Here is a 19,684-nt window from a genome sequence, read left to right on the forward strand (position 1 = left end):
TGAATATGTTTATTATGGAAAAGGTGGACAAGCGAGCATACGGGTCACCTGGTGTTAAATGATCACCCCTGCCCATATTCTCCTGCCACACCAGAGGGATCACAGGAGCGTTGTTGGCTTTTAATACAAGTTCTTTGAGGCTACCCATGTCATATATTTCTTGTAACGCTGTGCAAGAAAGATTATTTCATAGTTTAGTTGTAAAAGGAGGAAATTTCCTTAACAACCTCACTTAGAGGAACACCAAACACCCTGATGGTGGTGATGATATCCAAGTTGGTGGCGTGTCTATGTAGTAGTAGGTCTGATTAGCGAGTAAGATAGATATATCTTACTACTTCTCTAACTTTCATGTCACAGATATTTTCAGTTCTTCTATGAGTCGGTTTGTCTCTCTAATTGGCTTGCCAGATCTATTCTTCTTAACCAAATCTATATAGATTGTACATATAGAATTTGATGTATTGTGTATGAATGTACGTTCCCCGTGCACTCCGAAATTGATGGATCAGATTTCATGACATTTTGAGAAAATCTTGAGATAAGCCCGGGAAGTTTGATAGCAATGAGTAATAATAATAAATTATAAACATATTTTTGGTTTTCGGTAAGGCTTCCAAAGAGATCACTAAAACTTCATCAACATATTTAAATTGCTGGAGTGGTGAGGTATATTCAGTTTGTGTTTGCAAGCTATAGCACCTATTTGTAAGAGTGGGTCAACTTTAATATATTGTTATATACATAAAATAAAAATGAAATAAAATACGTAAATTTATAAAAGCATTTTTAAATAGTTATAGAAAATTAAAAAAATAATAATCTGATCAAAATCTGAATCCTGTGGTGCAATACTAAAATTATGAACGTATAGACAATCTATCGAACGATCTAAAATTTGATCAACCTTAATAATTGCATGAAGCGGATTAAACTAAATCTGCCGATAATAGTTTATAATTGAGTTGCCTATATTGTTTACTAGGCAAATATAAATTTAAGCTCGATTGTATTTAAGGTTTCATAAGCTTTAACTAGGAAGCATAATGCTTTTTATATAAATATATCGTGTTAAATACATCACCGTCTTGTAACCATAGTATGTTTGGAGCCAAGATAATTTGCGTGTCATTATTAACAAAAATACTTTACTATATTATGTTTAAAATAAATACTCTGAAAGAATTATGAAAAATATCGTCCCGTTCATAAAGAACTATTTAAATAGACGACTTTAAGAAATTGCACGAAAGCCTTACAATTGGCAAGTTGATATGGATTTCAGTATATGGCGTGCTATTATTGGAATATGTTGTTTCATGTTAGTAAATTTGTTAGTATTTGTGTTACAAACACACTCTCTTTATTTAATATCACATTTCTGTTCAGTTCTCTTTTAATTACTAATTTTAAAACATGTTTTAGAATTAACTTTGCTAGTTTCTTTCTTGAGCTTCATCAATAGAAAAACTGATTTTATTATTTTATTTGCAAATTATAGCTAATTTCACGTTGAACGGTTTGACACGAACAGGATGGAGACTGTACAATGGTTCAATATATATTTAAATAAGAGAACCAAACTGCTGTTACTAATGATGATGGTAATTATAAATCGTCAAGTCCTAACTTATCAACTGAGGAATATCTCAGGGGTCAATTCTGGGACCTCTGCTTATAAATTTGTACAGTGCAGATACAATGTGTAATATTAAAAATAGTAATTATCACATGTACTCTGACTCTACCCAACTACATATTTAATTCAAACCCAAGGATACTTCACATGCAATAAATCTTTTCAATTCTATCCTAAATCAAATTTCTTCTTGGTCCGATCCTTATTTCTTAATTATATATCCTTCTTAAACAAAATCTTAAATCTTTAACAAATGGCAGCCTGTGTAATAGGATAATCCGGAGGTGAACTACAATGCAACGATAGTATAGCGAATATAAAAACCAAGTATGCCTCGCAGATATTAGCAGTGCTTAGGAATTATTCCATTTCTAATACATGTATAATAATTTAAGTATAAATTGTTAATATTAAGATTGAAAGATATAAATATATTTTTAACTACATAAGATATAAAATTCTCGAGTCACAGTGTTTGTTGCCATACTCTTCCGTAATAGCTTGATCGATTTTTATGAAATTTAAATTATTTGTAAATTTGGTGGGTCTGAGAGAAGGTCGTTATCTTTTTTTATTCCCTAAAAATTTTTTATTGCAATTGTTTTTACAATGGGGAGCAACAGCTGTCTACTCCAAATATCACGATGGTCTAATGAAAACTAGGGCTGTGTTGTTGGCTCAAGCACTAACCAACTTAGTACTGAGCCAGCTGCTTGTTCATTGCTATGAATCACGTCTTTTAACTACATACTATTTATTTTTCTGTTTCAGTGAGTATTTAATGATGTTTTTCCTATTGATAAAATTATGTGTGGCGTTATATTATATTGCTGAAAAAGTTATTTGAATTTCTAATTTACCTGTTACTTTAGAATTTAAGAAGTAAGGATCTGGATGCCACAGATTATCGAAGAATTCTGGAGGTAAAGTGACGTGGTCATCACCTTCTTCAAATATGTCTTCTGGTAGCTGGAGACGACTTTCTTTCCACGTCTGTCTAATGAACATATCTACCCTGAAAATATGATATTTTTTCACATATACAAATCTAAAATACAGTACTTGCAGAGATTAATCACAGCTTCTCTTTACCGAAATGTGTTTATGACGCTTAGAATTAAATTGTATCGCAAGCAAACTCTCACATGATATTTTAATACTTCGCCACTTACCCTAAAAAACACCATACGACACACACACATACACACACGATCAAGATATTAATCTGCTTTTAGTGAGCTTGCATATAATCATATCATAAGCATTCCAAAGGACCTAGCCTTTGCATCTCAGGGTATCCTACCGCAGAAAGTATGGCATTAAACATTCAGTAACTGTAATATATTGTTGAGTACTTCCAATTTTTCTCACCATACGTAAGTCCTCAGTTTCCTCCACAATAAATTATAAAATCACAAATTACGCAGTATCTTAATACCTAAAGTCCATATCTTCGACATTAATCGAATTAACATCCACGACGTATATGCTGAACTCCACATTCACGGGTTGACCCTTGCGAGACGGTGGTCGTATTTCTGTAGAAAATTTAATTCAATTACATTATTTATATTAACTCAAGTCAAACCGTTGTTATCAACGTGTACAATCATCTTTATGTTGTTTCTTTAGAAAATTTCTGTATGATCTTCAAGTCAGCTGTATAATTTAAAAACAAATGAATTTAAATAGCTTTTATAAAAAAAATACAGTTAGTTATCATTTTATTACCTTTAACATAATTTTCAGGTAGTACAACTCTTGGTTTCAATGTGTGATTTCGCTTTGAAGAGACATCATTGCACAACCTGCAAAAAATTGAATTTTAATTAATTGATGCAAAACTCACAACAAAATATCTAGCCTCAATTATGATATAGTCTGCCGAGGATACCAGACTCCGATATATTATGTAAAACTGAAATGTACACAGATGCATAAATAATAAATATATATTAAAGATTCATGGCTCTGATACAAAATTTAATATGCATTATACAACTAATAGTTAACCACTGGGCTATTCTAATTGAATTAGTTATTTAAATAAAAGAAAAATTCTTTTATAAATCGTTGCTCATATCCGAAGACTTTGTAAGGCTAAGCACGCGCAGATAAAAATCTATTGTAAGAAATGGATAAACAGTTTTGCAACTATCGGCTATATCTCGCCTACAAACAATCTACTCAGACAAAGAGGACAAACTAATTAATTTCTTTTATTTTCTCTTATACGTGATAGAATTTGATGTAAAGGTGAAAGGAGAATTGATTTTAAGAATTTCACTGGATTCGTGTCCGAATTATTTTAATAAATCACTTCGACGCGAGACATTTTTGAGTCTAAGGCTTGGCTTTAGTCTACTAGATAACATATCACCCAGAATTATGAGGGACATCATTAAACGTCAAGATTCTTATAAGAATTTTCAATGAAATTTTAACATGCACTTGAATTATTTAGCATTATATTTAAAAGAAAAACATAATATTATGTTGCTTGTTAGTAAATATTTGACTTTTACAGTTAATAAAGCACTTATGTTAAATTCAGGATTATTTTTAAATAAAGTTTTGGCACAGCCTGACCTCTTTGTTATATGAAATTCGCATGACACGAAACATAGCATGAAACGAATAATTGTGTTCTAAAAATAGGAAAGTCTGCTAAATTGTGACGTCAATGAAGCATTATTTGTCGCGTGCGGATTATTGCACCTTATGGTGGCCATGAATTTTATATATGTAGTAAAAAGGTGAAGACGAACATGTCAAATAAAACTATTGTTTAAAATTGATGCCATTTTTTTATTACTTTTGTCTATAATTAACTTAGTCTATATCATGTAAAGTGCTTTAATTGCTGCAGTACTTTTTTTATGAAAATAAGGGACGAGACGAGTAGGACGCTCAGATGATGTCAACTGACACGCCCCGCCCATTACAATGCAGTGCCGCTCAGGATTCTTGAAAAACTTCAAAAACTCTGCGCTCATCACCCTGAGACATAAGATGTCAAGAGACTTTCGCTCAGTAATTATACTAAATTCGGCGCCCCCCAGACTGAAACACAGTAATTCTTACATATAACTGCTTCACGGCAGAAATAGGCGCCGCTGTGGTACCCACAATCTAGTCGAAATCCTGCGCAAAAGAGCCTCCCACTGGTACATAGTAGCGTACTTAGGCTTTGCTCAGACTTACGAAAACTTAGCTAAGTATAATAGTGTAAGTAGTGTAAAAAACTTAGCAAATACTTCATTTATATAGTCATTTGACAGCTGAAATTCTGCTGAGATAAAGCTGTCTTGACCCTATTCAAAATTCAAGTTTGCAGTATATCCCAGTCGACCTAAGATTAATGATTTTTCTCCGCTGCACTCCAACTAGATATTGCAGGCGTAGTCGCAAAGTGCGGCAACTGACTCATCGCTCAAGTGGGCATAGTCGAGCCTGCCTCGAATTTGACGTGCCACATGTTCTGTTTAACTTGCAAATAATTGAAACTAAAATGCCGGGTTGCGTAGTAAAACTTTGGAAAAATAATACTACAAGAAATAATAAAGACAATGGAATCACATAATATCATCAGAAAGTATTTTGTATTTTATTAATTTCAATGTAAAAAACACGAAGCATGTGTTACAAAATTTGAAAGATGCCATTGAATATCAAGATGCCACTGATTTGCCGTGATAAAAAAGCTATTGTTCTTAGGTAGTGCGGTATCTAGTCGGAACGTAGCAGAGACCAATCCTTAATCTAAACACTCAGCTAAGTTATATTCAAATTCAAATATTTTTATTCAAAATAGGATTTAAAATCACTTATTGAACGTCAAAAACTACCACCCATTCAAAAGAGACTGCCTCAGACCTGAGAAGAATGGGCGCAAGAAACTCAGCGGGCTTTTTTTTTAATATACGCGAGTAAACTCTTAATACGCTGTATAGACCTTAGATTCACCTAGTCCTGATGTTGTGCTTAACAATAGTTAATGAGCTTTGTTAAACATACTCAAAAAATTTTTTGAATGAAAATCATTACCCGTGTTAAATAAAAAGGACAGCTGTTGTTAATTAAGCGCCCGAGGCACCATCAAAATAATTATCTTTTACTATTTCATTTCCTCGTAATTTTTTTTTCTTACAAACAGGCTTGTAATATAATTTGCCCTAGATATCTCTTCACAGTAAAACAAAAGATTTCACGGTACAGTTGGTTTCGTCACGAATTTCAAGCTAACTTGTATACATTGATAATATCAGATCCTTGAACATGCAAGGAGTTGAACTTTTAATACTCATTATTAAGTTATGTGAGTCATCAACAGATTGGATTTGTTATAATGTTAAAAGGTTTATTAGAACAATGGCAATGTAAATAGGTACTTACTTGAAACAAAAAGTAACTGTGATTACTGTTGTGTTTATATATATATGTCGTAGTGAAAAACTTCGAGCTACGAGCGAGTATGAAGATGTGTCGGTACTCGTCTTGGCTCGGGTGTAATCAGCGTGCGGTGCGAGTGCGGTCGAAATAGCGCACTGCCCGCTGGGCGAGCGCGAAGCGGTCAGTCAGCGAGGAGCTATCGAGCGAAGCGGTTGTGCCGCACGCGCATGCCGTGAACACAACGTTCTTATAATGTTTCATCATAAGACTTTGTGAAGTGTACCTACCATTACAATTGTAACGTTTTTAAGACTGTGTTTTACTTTACGAAGATTCTGATTAAATTAAGATAAATGAATTAGATGTGCTTTCTTTGAATTGTACACAATGAAGAAATTTGTACAATTCTAAGAAAGTCCTGTTGAATAAAGAGAATTGTCTACACTAGTTAGGTAAAAGCAAGAGAATGAAAATTGATGAAAGGCACAAACATAAAGAAACTATCAAAAGTTTCAAGAGACTTTGCTCGCATTTGATGATAAAAATAATGATGTGGTTAATAATTGAAAAATCGTTATATTATTTAAGGGGCAAGATTATGATACAGCATATCATTATCAAAAGCATACATAATATACTATAGACTGCCATTTATAGAATTACAGATTACATTTACAGTAGACATACACCGGAAATATTTTTATAAAAATATTTTAGTTTAAAAGTGTTATATTTATATAATATGTGTATTGTTATTACACTGGAACGCAAAGTTAATCGAACGTTGTTGCGAAGAGTTATTTGTCACAAGTTCTGTCGCCGATTCCCACCATCGCACAACACTCTACGAATATCACCATCAGGATACATTTTTTATGGCTATAGGGGACGAGACGAGCAGGACGTTCAGCTGATGGTTATTGATACGCCATGCCCATTACAATGCATTGCCGCTCAGGATTCCCAACAATTCTGAGCGGCACTACAATTGCTCACGTCACCTTGAGATATGAGATATGAAATGATATATAAAAGAATATGCTAAGTCTCATTTGCCCAGTAATTTCACTGGCTACGGCGCCCTTCCAATAAATAAATAGAATAATATTAGTTTATTTTCCGGTATATTAGTTATATTAATCTCAAATAAAAAGCTGTTGAAAACACAAAAATGTACAACCTTTTAAGAATATTTAAAATATTTCACAACTGCTCATAAAATTTATTCCTTTGAGCGTAAACATTCCAGGGGATGACAGCATTCACAAATAACGGGCCATTATTCAGAGATTTTAACAAATATTAGAATATCATGAAGGACTCGAATCAGCGCGTTTTTATATTAATGGCTTTTGTTTTATGCGAGAACAGATTTAAGTATTTTAATTAATACGAACAACTCTCGAAATGGTGTCACAAATTTTACTTTTTTAAGACTGTATGTTTTTAGGATTGTGAAAAATTGTATAAATTGTATTTATTAAATCGCCTTATTTTTTTGTGTCCAACTTTTACTCTAGCCATAATTGTTACCAGACATTTATAATAGATTTACAAGGTATTTAAAAAAAAAATCTATCATAAAATTATGTCATTTATCTAATAATCTGAACCTTATTTAACACATCACACATGTATGTGACAATGTTGTAAATTTTTTCTTTCTATACTACTTCTCTATGTAAACTTTAACTTTGCTTAAATTAAAAGCAGCCTAAGTAATACTTTTATGCTAACTATTACTTGCTGGCTTTTATAATATAAATCTTAAGATTGGTACTGTGCGCGATCTTAATTTATTTTGACACACGGGCAGAAGATATATAGAAATAGCGGACCCGACACACGTTGTCCTCCTATACACACGTGGTGGTACACACAAACGTGGAGTTCGCATGGAATAGAAGAATAAGTCCATATATATGACTGAATTCTAAAATCTAAACCATTTTCGAATTCAGTGGAACACACAAAAATTTCACCATAACCAGTGCAGCCGATTATGAATAGTTTAATTATGAATCTAAACCATTCTCAAATCCACCTGAAGACACAAAAATCGTTGCAGCCGTCTAGGAAGAGAAAGATAAAATCGAGTGTTGGAATGCGATCAGTCTCCGTAGCTGCTTAACGAATCGAAATGTATTAATTAAGGCCTACTTTATATACCGTCTCGTAATTGTTTTAATTCAAATTTATTTTTAGATTTACATTGCAATTAAAGTCAAATTTGATATCGTATTTGTAGTCTGCCCCTAGGTCTCTTTTTGCCCGAAAGCTTCCATTCAGCAGTACTTTATTGCCCCATGGGGCAATAAAGTACTGTCATGACTCATGTTGGCTGTGTGTTCTACCCGCTGGCCACATTAGACTTGCCACTCGTTTGATGGCATCACTCTGCTGTTTGTCTTGCGTTCTCTTAACTAATCCCTACGATTTTCCTTTCTAGTTTTCTATGAGCAATACATACTTTATTATTACTCTCCTCTGTCAAGATTTCTTGATGATGATTCAGGGTTAATTTAATTCATGTATTTTTAATTACTTTAAATATCTAAGTGTTCACAGGTTTCCGAATCTTTATTTATTTCAAAAAGAATTACAAATTCACTTACTGAGATATTGCTATTCTAGTAACAGATAAAACATAATTTATGCTACATAAATTACATAATGGAACATAAATTAAAAATAAAAACAATAGCACATTTACTGTCTAAGTGATTACAATTACCTACTTAAAAGGACCAACGTATCTTATTATTATTTTTATCTATTAATACAAAAGTATCCTACTCTGTGCTAATCTAACCTAATCCTTTGATTGGTGTGTTTTTAGCAATTTTTTAAGTGTGTTAAAAACTTACATAGCTTCTTTTATAATTTATTATTTATCTGCGTACCATCGGACGTAATATATCTTCTCCCGCATTTAGTTCTTGTCTGAGTGCTTAGAGAAATATTATGTTTTGCTTGAGTAGTCAAAAAGCTTTTTACGTTTATCATTTTTGTGTAAGTTATTTGTGTATTTATATCTTTAATTGAAATTTTATATTACGATGCATGTGTTAGTTCCATAAATTTTGATTTAATTTCTGTGCATGTTTTTGTAGTACGGGTTACAAAGTCATAGTGAAATGAAGTTTTCGTGATTTTGTTTTGAGTTATTTGTAAGATCTTAAGATTGAAATTTTATGGGTGGAATGGTGGAAAAATATTTTTTTAATTCCATTCAGTGTGTAAAAAATGCTTATATTCCATCCACCAGAGGTAAGCACCATAAGGTAAGCTACACAGCCTAGAGTTGATTTTGGAAATTCTGGGATAATTGTATACATACGTGTTTATGTATATAAATATGGCCTTAAGCTTTAATAAAAGCCAGAATTTTCTCTCAAGAAGTTGTTTATTTTAATTATGACTTATATATAAAAACCAACCAACCATCATGTCTAATATTGCGATACCTATGGGTGGTTGCCTGATCACTTTCCAGCATATAAGCCTATTTCCCGTTCGCCCCTACTTACATAAAAAAAATATTTACAATTATAAAGATAAATCGTTAAATATAAGCTATATTTTTATTACTATGCTTTATACACGTTAATACACACTAGTACTAGACTTTAATTGAACTTCGGTGGCACAAAGAGCAACTGAATATCATTCAGGAAGCGCTGGTTCAATCACTGCCAGTAACCAATATGTATCCGTCTTTCCAAGTCACATGTACGTTTACTCGTTGCTTTTACGATGAAAGAATTTAATTGAAACCTACACACTACTGATAAATAAATACGATTTATTGGGTGTGAAGTATACAGACGATTCACAACGTTTGAGAAGACTTTGATTGTCTTAACATCTTTCTATATACAATGTGTTAAAAAGGCGTATAATCGTATCAAGTAGTGAGAACAAATAAATATTGAATTTTAGGAAATAAGCACATAAAAAATGGAAAAAAAAGATCACTAACGTACCCAATTATATAGGCATTGACACCTCTGTCTGCGGCTATTTTAATTTTTCCCCGCCCACACACCCATTTCATTCATATACCCTGCAAACGGCGCAAGGGGAGCGGGCGGGTGGCTCAGTATAGAAGTTTTGTATTAATAATATGCCTCGCACGTCTTATTCGTTTGACTCGCCGCACCGAGCAGCTGACGCTATACTCCATTGGACCGAAGCCAGGTCAATGTTTACTGACTTATTTATTATTTTATCATTATTGATTATTAATATTTATATCAGTAAACTAAGGTTTAAAAAGTTAAGTTAAACTAAGGTTTAGTAAGTCAGGGGTTCTCAAGATTTTTGAAAACATTTAATATGAAAGGTTCTTTTTATTGTAGCATTAAATCTAAGGGGTTTTATTCTACTTCATATCCATGTCAATTATCGTACAGGGTTTTCTTAACATAGTGTATATTTTTCTTAAATCTTTTGACATTGTTTAAAGTTTATTGTTGTAATTTAAAAAATATATATTGTTATTTGGATTATTTTAATGCTTTATTTATTTTTATTTATAAACAATATTATTTTCGCGGTAAATAAGTGGAATTGGTTATAGGCCGTTCTTATAAGTTATAAATATAAACACCTGGATGAGCTCAAAATCGATTTAACCCAGGGAGTTTAAACTCAAAATTGGCACATAGTACGTAAGCGTATAGTTAGAGAAAATAGCCCCTGAATGTAATATAATGTATTGGCTATCTGTATTATACCAATACCAACACCAAGCTAAAAATACCAATACGTCACCACATGAATTAATTGGAAAAAATAGATCCACAAAACGTTTAATATACTACCTTTACTACTTGGTTTTATACGGTTGGTTACGGATATGGTAAATATATTTAAATAAATTCAGTTCATAGCTTACTAGGAGTAAGAAAAAAATATTTGTATAGTATCTATAAGAAACCATAAATTTTCTTGGAAATAACGACGTGTAAAGTGAGTGATGTAATTTTATTACGAGTATGTTTAGACTTATTTTGAGACCTACGTGACAGGCAGATTAAAACATAATATAGGAGACACAATTCGATATTACACTGTTAACACCTCATTATAATACAATTAGATACCTTCAAACGCAAGCCTGACTGGCTCATCGAGTGTTCCGTGATGCTAATAAGTGCAGTGCTAATAAGAAAAAATATACAGAAAAATGCATTAGTCCCAAGACGTTTAGTGCTGAACATACGTTCTACCCTATAAGACTTCTACGATGACCATTCATGGGCAGTCTGTAACATCAGTCTATTTTATGGGAGACTCGACTACTTTCTGCACCCATCAATGATCTGTTCAGCGAGTGATTTGGCCTGCACATTACTGTTTGAACTTACTGACGTTTTACTCTGACCCAAGAGTAGGTTGAGTTGATGAGGTGTTCAACCGCCTATAGAATATTTCGATCTCATTCAGTATCTAGGACAGTTGATATTGTAGTCTTCAGATTTATCAGCAGGCTATACCCGAATGATAAGCTTCTAGCTTCTAGCTAATAGTTAATTATTTATTTTTATTGAGCCTTTATTCCTCTATATCGCTGCCTACAAACTTTTTGCATTGCTGTAAACATTTGTCAATTGTGTTTACGATTATCTGATATTTAACTGAATACTGTAATCTCAATCTGCTAAGAAGCGTAGTCTGCTAAGAAGATTGAGCGTCTGATCTAAGGGTATTTGAATTCATGAACTTGTTCTTCTCTATCTACTAAAATCGAAGAAGAAGGGTATCTTCGAGGTGTTTGAAGCGACTCGGTATTCGGTACTCGGTCGAGTTGGAATCGCTCAGGGTCTAGAATTTAGCTTTCAGAATTTGGCGAACAAGGCTTTCCAGTCTTATTTGAAAATTTATTGTTTCCATTGCATACGATTATTGCTTCCGTTTTCACCGTGTATATCATAGAGATATTATGAAATATTTACTGCTTAGTCTTTAAGATGAAGTCATTTTCATTCCAGGAAGACCAATACTTTAATTTCAATTTCTTGAAAATAGAATTCATTTTTAAAAGTTCCTGTTCTTTAAAGTCATCATCTATTGCCCACTAAGGTTCCTCTACTCGTCAGCTCGTCATTTCTGGCCTAAATTTGCATAGAAGTCGTCCATCAGAACTTTGTAGTTTATAGTGAAGACATAAATGGCTCAATATATGCCCTCAAATATTGCTTCCACCTTGTCATCCTTTATCGAATACGGTTTTGTAATTTTGGGTATCAGATATGCAATCTTATTTGACACACTTTAGATCTTAATAATGTTGTTTATCAGAATCTTGCGGGCAATAAGATAATAGACAGACGGTTGCGGTTACCGGGCTTCAAGAAAGTAGTGTTCTCCATCTCCAAGTAAATATAAACTATGTAATTATTTTCATTATTATTGAGAAATTCATAAACTAGGATGTAAAATCGAATATAGTATATAGTTTATATTCACTTTTAACGAAATTTGAAAGTGTAAATAACATTTGGTTTCGCATAGGGTAAAGGCTTACACACCTGACACTACCGCAAGCTCAAGGCAAACTGTCTTAGTATATAAACCAATAGACTCCATACAAAAATGTATTTACACAAATTTTATTCATGTCATAGTCAAGAACATATTTTACACAATTGTTTTTGTCGTGTTTGTTGCTAATAATAATACCGTATGTACTGTGTTTTACTTGCTGTCGTGATCCCCGAACACAACAATGGACAGCCACGAGGATCCTGACCATGTGATCTGTCATATAAATATCCTTTTCTATTCTTATGTTGAAATTATCGTTACTTTCGCTCAAAGAAATTATTCACAAAAAACTTATTGTTTGTCACGGCTGTCAAATTTGTATTTGCAGTATGTATCTTATCATCTTTATATATATATATATATATATATATATATAATATTTAACATTCAAAGAAATGATAATAGAATGTAAACTCTATTAGTTGCTAGATATCGTAAGCAATCGTGGTATAAACTGGGCCAATACAAGTGACGGTCAATATTAATTCAAATTCAAATATCTTTATTCAAAATAGGATGTGATATCACTTATTGAAAGTCAAAAACTACCACCCATTCCAAAACGAATGACTCAGACCTGAGAAGAATGGGCGCAACACTCAGCGGGGTTTGTTTTTTCATCAAAAAATATGTTTACAAAGTTATTTGTACAATTAAACTTATTATTTAATAGCCTGATGGCGATCGCTCCATTTCCAATCTGTGGTATCATTAGGAAAGTCATTTATGTTATAGTAACCTTTACCACACAAACGTTTTTTAACAAATCTTTTGAATAACTTAATACTTTTGTTTTGAACAGTTTCTGGGATCTTGTTGTAAAAGCATATACATCGCCTCACAAAACACTTACTAACTCGACTTAGCTAAGGCATTAAGCTGCCCTTACAAATAAAATAAATGTTATTCAACAATTCAATTCACATCTGTAGAAATATCATGAATCCGTGACAGATAAAACGAACTTTCCATCGCGTCGTTTAATTATTATACATATAATAGTAATAGAAATACATGAACTGTGAAAATTACAACTGTGTAACAGCCTGGTCTTAGTAATACGGTTCCGTTGTTACCCTTTGTGTACGGCACTCTAAAATAATTAATTTGTAAAATATATTAAATAAAATAAATAACTAATTTAAAATTATAGATTAGGCCCGATATTAAGTAATACGTTGCTAAAACAAGTAATACAAGTAATTTTACTATTAAAATGGAAAATATTGCGAAGACAGAGCCGAACAGAATAGCGCGTTCATCAAGCGATTTTCCAAGTTATTTAAGCTTTATGCCGTTATTATTCTAGCTTGATTCACAACTAGTTCAAACTAATACAATTGTAAACTTTCCACAGATTGCCTACTTTTCGTTTGTTTTGCACTATTTCATATAAATTCCATGAATATCCGGGCCAAGGTGACATTATTGATTTTATTACTAGCACGCTATTCTTATATTTGGTTTTCGTTATACAGAGTAATTCCATTCCCGTCCGTAAATTGTTGTTTGTCTCAGCAAATTGTATACGTATTGATAACATATAAAAGAGTCCTGTTTCTATAAATTCATTATCATTATAATTTTCCTGTCCGTATTCAAAAATGATTCAATACGTTATCTGTAATCAAGTCGTGTGTTTTAGTACTGCCTTGCGTACAAAAAAGAGATAAAAGATAAAGTATCTGTCTGTCTTTCTGTTCGCCATGAACTCAAAAACTACTGCACCGATTGTCATGTTGTTTTCACCGATAGATAGCGTGATTCTCAAGGAAGGTTTTAGTGCAAAATTTGTTTAGTTTTTGTATATATTTTGCACAGATATTTTGGAGGTGTCGGAAAAAATAATAACAACCTATGTATTGTGTTTCAATCGTGTATGAACAGTATCAACAAAATTATATTATATTGCTAATAAATGAATAGCAATACATTCACTTAACTATTTTGCAAAATTTTAAAGAGAATATATATAGTATATAGGGACTGCAGCGCGTCGGGGATGTTTGCTGAGGCACACGTAGATTGTTTTTACTCAACTATTCGTAAGCGGTGTACGTCCCTGTTGCGTAGGGTCCGAGCTAGCCCCAATGGTATTCTGAGGGCATTTTCTCACAGGTTCGATTGTCAGTACCTGAATCACTGCTGTGTGATACATGTGCTGACAAGTCGGTCCTGTCCTAAGTAAGGAAGGTTTAGATTTTAAGATATCTTTTACTAGCACTAGGTTTTAAGTTACTTTGTTACTAACACATTATGATCCTTTGTTGGTCGAAATAAAGAATTTATTATTATTATTATTATATTAAGATAACGTTACATTTACACAAGTTAATAAAAATATCCTGTCTTAAATTCTATTCCGTTTTTTTTGTTTTTATTTTGTGTTTACTGCTAACCTCAAAGTTTTAATTTGTTTCCAAGTTTAACAAATAATAAAGTCCACTTAGATATAAGCGTTTTCCAATAAAACTTTGATCATTAATCATCTTCAGAAATGACCGGTTCAGGAGTCCTTAAACATAGTCTTCCGGTGTTTAGTAATTGTTGTGAATAACATTTAAATACAATGTTTCAATGCTTCCAACGGAATATAATATTTGTTGCTAAAACTATCACTACGTGGAAGTGTACCAAGAATACTAAAGAGTCTAATATGGAAATATGTCATAAAAAGTATTTCAATTCTATTCAGATTGTATCTAGATGTACTTACAAAAGCGATAATTTCAGATTATACTGATAACTATTCGCATGGTCGTTCGATTTATGGATGATTTAGCTTAGTTTATTGAAACTAAACCTGGGAGTGTAAGTATTAATAATATAATATTAGTATTTACCAACAATTTGATTAAACTTTATTTACAGATAAGATTGTTTGATTTTATTACCAAATATTATATTGATTTTAATATAGTTTTAACTATTTCTATGTCTTCCATTTTTGGTTAGTTTAGTAGTTCTCTAGATAACCGGCTTTCAAAGATGGACGCCTAGATTAAGGATTCGGCTCCGCTGAGCTCCAACTAGATACCGCACTACCTAAGAACAACAGCTTTTTTATTAAGGCAACTTTTAGAGCCATTTGTCTTGACACTCAATGGCATCTTTCAAATTTTGTAATATACGCTTCGTGTTATTTTACATTGGAATTGATAAAATACAAAATATTTAGTGATGATAATATATGATCCCAGTGTCTTTCTTATTTCTTGTAGTATTATTTTTACAAAGTTTTACTAGCTAACCCGGCATTTTAGTTTAAATTATTAAGAAAGTTAAACAGAACATGTGGCACGTCATCGTCACAGTCGTTCGAGACTGGCTCGTGTAGGTACGCCCACTTGGGCGTAGTATTAGTTGCCGTAAGACCAATTCTTAATCGGAAGTTTATGGTTTTATGCCACATAGATTGATAAACTTATCGGTTTTCTCACAGACCAAAGCCATCGTCACGTCGTAAGAATAATAATATTTATAACATTGTTAGAATATTTTTAATGGTAGGCTTTTTTAGCAACAAATACGTTAAATTCGTTATAGTTATAATGTTTTAGCCAGTCTTCAATTTTACCCCAGTGTGAATAAAAAATTAATCTACTGACACTATTACAACATAACAAAGCCAGACATAAAAATGTTTGTGAACCTTGGCATGAAACTAATAAATATAATAGATGCTGCCTCTTAGTAACATTATTAGGGAATCTCTTTTTAAACTGAAATATTTAGATCCATAAGATTATGGCTAGATTGGCTCGTAGCGTGATTGTATAAATGTTTTTATGGAAAAGGAAGACAAACGAGCGTATGGGTTACCTAGTGTTAAGTGATCACCGCCACCCACTTTCTCTTTGCAAGAGAGCTATAATATATAAATTTAAGAAAGGTGTACGCGCCTATTTTGAATGTACCCATGCCATATCGTCCCAGGAACACCGCACAAGGAAGTTCATTCGACAGCTTCGTAGTACGTGGCTGTGTTCTATACCTAATTTGGTATGGTTTGGGAATATCAAGAGAATGAATATTTTAGTCCTTAATCATTCTCTCCTCTGTGAGAGACCAAATATTGTGTAATTTGCTTCTACATTAGTATGGGTACATGGTACATAGTACTACATGGGTACCTTCAAAAAAAGCGCGTACACCTTCCTTAAACGCCGGCAACGCCCCTGTGATTCCTTTGGTGGGCGGCGGTGATAACTTAACACCAGGTGACCCGTAGGCTCGTATGTCCTCCTTTTCCATAAAAAAAAGTATTTATAGCACTAGCATTCTCCTTGCCAAACTATACTTTTTATGGAATGACATACCGTTTAGGTTACCTTATAGGAATTTATCATACACTGGACCGTGTATAAAAGGTTTGATTCTAGTGAGAGAAGACAGGCAACATGAGCTTAATTTTTTAATTTGATCATTAGTTCGTAGTTATGTATGTTCAAAGGTAACCATTATGTTAACACCATGAACAGACATAAACTTATAATGCCTACTACTCGGCTAAGTCGAGTTAGTGTATTTTGTGGGGCGATGTAAATGCTTTTACAACAAGATCCCAGAAAATGTTCAAAATAAAAGTATCACGTTACTCAAAAGAATTGTTAAAAAACCAAACCGTTTCTTAATGGTACCACAGATTGGGAATGAGGCGACCGCCCTCAGACTATTAAATAATAAGTTTAATTGATATGAATGAAAAATTTTAATATAATTACTTTGTAAACATATTTTTGTGATGAAAAAAAGCCCGCTGAGTTTGTTGCGCCCATTCTTCTCAGGTCTGAGGCATTCGTTTTGTAATGAGTCGTAGTTTTTGACTTGTAATAAGTGATGTCACATCGTATTTTGAATAAAAATATTTTAATTTGAATTTGAGTACTTGGAAGCAGAATAAATTCATTGTACAGAATAAGATGTATTACAATCATGAAGATTCCACCATATTTTTATTGCCTACACCAAAAATGAACACGGCAATCAGGTAAGTGGTTGTTAACCTTTCTTGAGTAAGCACGCAATATTTATATTCACCGCAATATTTCCTTTACACATTTGTTTACAAGTAACACTTTGATGATATTAAACATATGTTAATGCTTCGATAAAAATATATAATACTAGCTGACCCGGCACGTCTGACGTTGTTTTGCCATATAAAGTATAATTCACGCGATAGTTTTATAAGTAATAAATAGCCTATGTGTTATTCTGGTGTGTAAACTATATTATTGTAAAGTTTCATGAAAATCCAATCAGTAGTTTTTGCGTTAAAGAAGTTCAAACATACATCCAGACATACAAACTTTCACATTTATAATATTAATAGGATATATAATGTTATATATGTTCGAATCAAAACCAGGTTTACCTGGAGCCAATTTTTAGGACACAAAAATGGTTAGCGTTCCTTATTTTCAGTTCATACGAGTATTATTTATTTTTGAAGTTATACTTCTTTAGGCGCGTTATGAAAAAATAATGAGAGTGGAATTTTAAGATGCGCGCAAATCACTGTAACACAAAAGTAACTGGTTGAAGTTGGTTCCTAAAATTTTCTGACGTTTGCGTCATTCGTTATTATATTTTGGTTTCTTCGTCCATTATTAGGACAGGCAAAGGGTTCAAGCCCATACAGCCGTATACATTATTTAATAAGTAATTGTCAAAGCCATCTTTGAAAGTTTTTTACAAAATTGTTCTTTCTAAAAACGTAAAAAAGCACGAGGAATAAATCTTTCAAATAATTTTTGCTTCGTTAGGCCAAAGAAGTATAACTTCTTGGGTGAATACATAAGTACACGCACATTTTTTTTTTGTATTATTTCGAAATTAAGAGCGCAACATTCTGAGCCTCACTAAATGAACACTTTGCACGTTGCTCAGAATGATTCTTCATAATATTACGGACAGTGAAGTTATTTTAAATTAAAAAAAACTGGTTGATACTGAACACAATTATAAAGAAATCAAAACAAAATCAAAGAAGTATCCTTCGAAAATAGCAAGTCTTTACTTATATACTCAACACAAAAGAACAAAAAATATACAATTCACATTCTTATTTATAAATCGGTACGCAAACATAACCCAGCCCAATCCTGGCTTCTCACTACCACCTATATTGATAAACAAAACGTAGTATTTTCATTTCTTACTGAAAAGTATTTTTATTTTATTTATTTATTTTTATTTTACATTTTTTGGAAAACTTACAGCTAGGTTAAAAAATATAAGTTACATACATAATTACAGAAGGACAATTAAAGGTTTTCACAGATAGGAATCCATATATAATGTAAGAGTTAAGTGGACAACAAATACGAAAATTATATAAAATGATTAAGAGACAAAAAAAAATTAACAAAATAACTCAAATTTACAATTACACCTGATTGAAAAAGTTCTCGGTAAGGAGCTGTTTTACCTGCCTAATTGGAGTGGTGAACAAATCCAGGTCTAAGCTTAGACAAGTCGTTGAAAGACCGACCAGCCCGCAGTAGATAAATTTGGTCTATAATTAATTCTAGCTCCGGGAACATGCAGGCAGCATGGTCTCCGGAGTGAAGCAGTATAACAATACTACTAGTATTATAAATGCAAAAGATCGTGTGTGTGTCTGTAAGTTTGTTAATTCTTCACGCAAAAACTGTGAAATGTATTTTAACGAAACTTTTAATACTAAACATTTTGCTTATTCTTGGTTTATTCTCAGGTATTCATACCAATCAGGTATAAATACCAAGCTTATTTGTCCTTATATTACCTGACAGAGAGAAGTAATTTTAATCTTGGAGTAACTTTACAATGCGTTCATTAATAAGACAAGTGTATATTGATACACCAATAACTTTGTTAATACAAATTCAATAACATAACCAAGATTATCTTCAAAACAGAAGACAGTAGACGTGATCACGTGAATGCCACCACAATGTTATTATCCCACAAGGTCGTAGTCGTTTAGATAATGTCTTGATAGTCTACCCTTGCCCGTTCATTAGTCGCCCGGTAGTTACAACGTCAGGGCAGCCATTATACTGTAATATTGTAACAAAATACTATTCTATTGGAAGATACACGTGACACTTATAA

General features: G+C 32.5%; 1 protein-coding gene across 2 annotated transcripts in view; it reads right to left on the reverse strand.

The window, feature by feature from the left end:
* The window catches only part of LOC126977017 (glycine receptor subunit alpha-1), a 47,914-nt gene that overhangs the window by 15,787 nt on the left and 12,443 nt on the right, over positions 1-19,684 (reverse strand). For both annotated transcript variants that reach the window (XM_050825669.1, XM_050825668.1), the window contains exons 3-5: positions 3,371-3,447; positions 3,078-3,177; positions 2,500-2,654 (exon numbers count right to left, since the gene is read on the reverse strand). In XM_050825669.1, coding sequence (XP_050681626.1) covers positions 2,500-2,654; positions 3,078-3,177; positions 3,371-3,447 — 332 coding nt within the window. The remainder of the gene's footprint in view (positions 1-2,499; positions 2,655-3,077; positions 3,178-3,370; positions 3,448-19,684) is intronic.

This window comes from Leptidea sinapis, chromosome 43 (assembly GCF_905404315.1).
Source record: "Leptidea sinapis chromosome 43, ilLepSina1.1, whole genome shotgun sequence".
Classification (NCBI taxonomy): Eukaryota; Metazoa; Arthropoda; class Insecta; order Lepidoptera; family Pieridae; genus Leptidea; species Leptidea sinapis.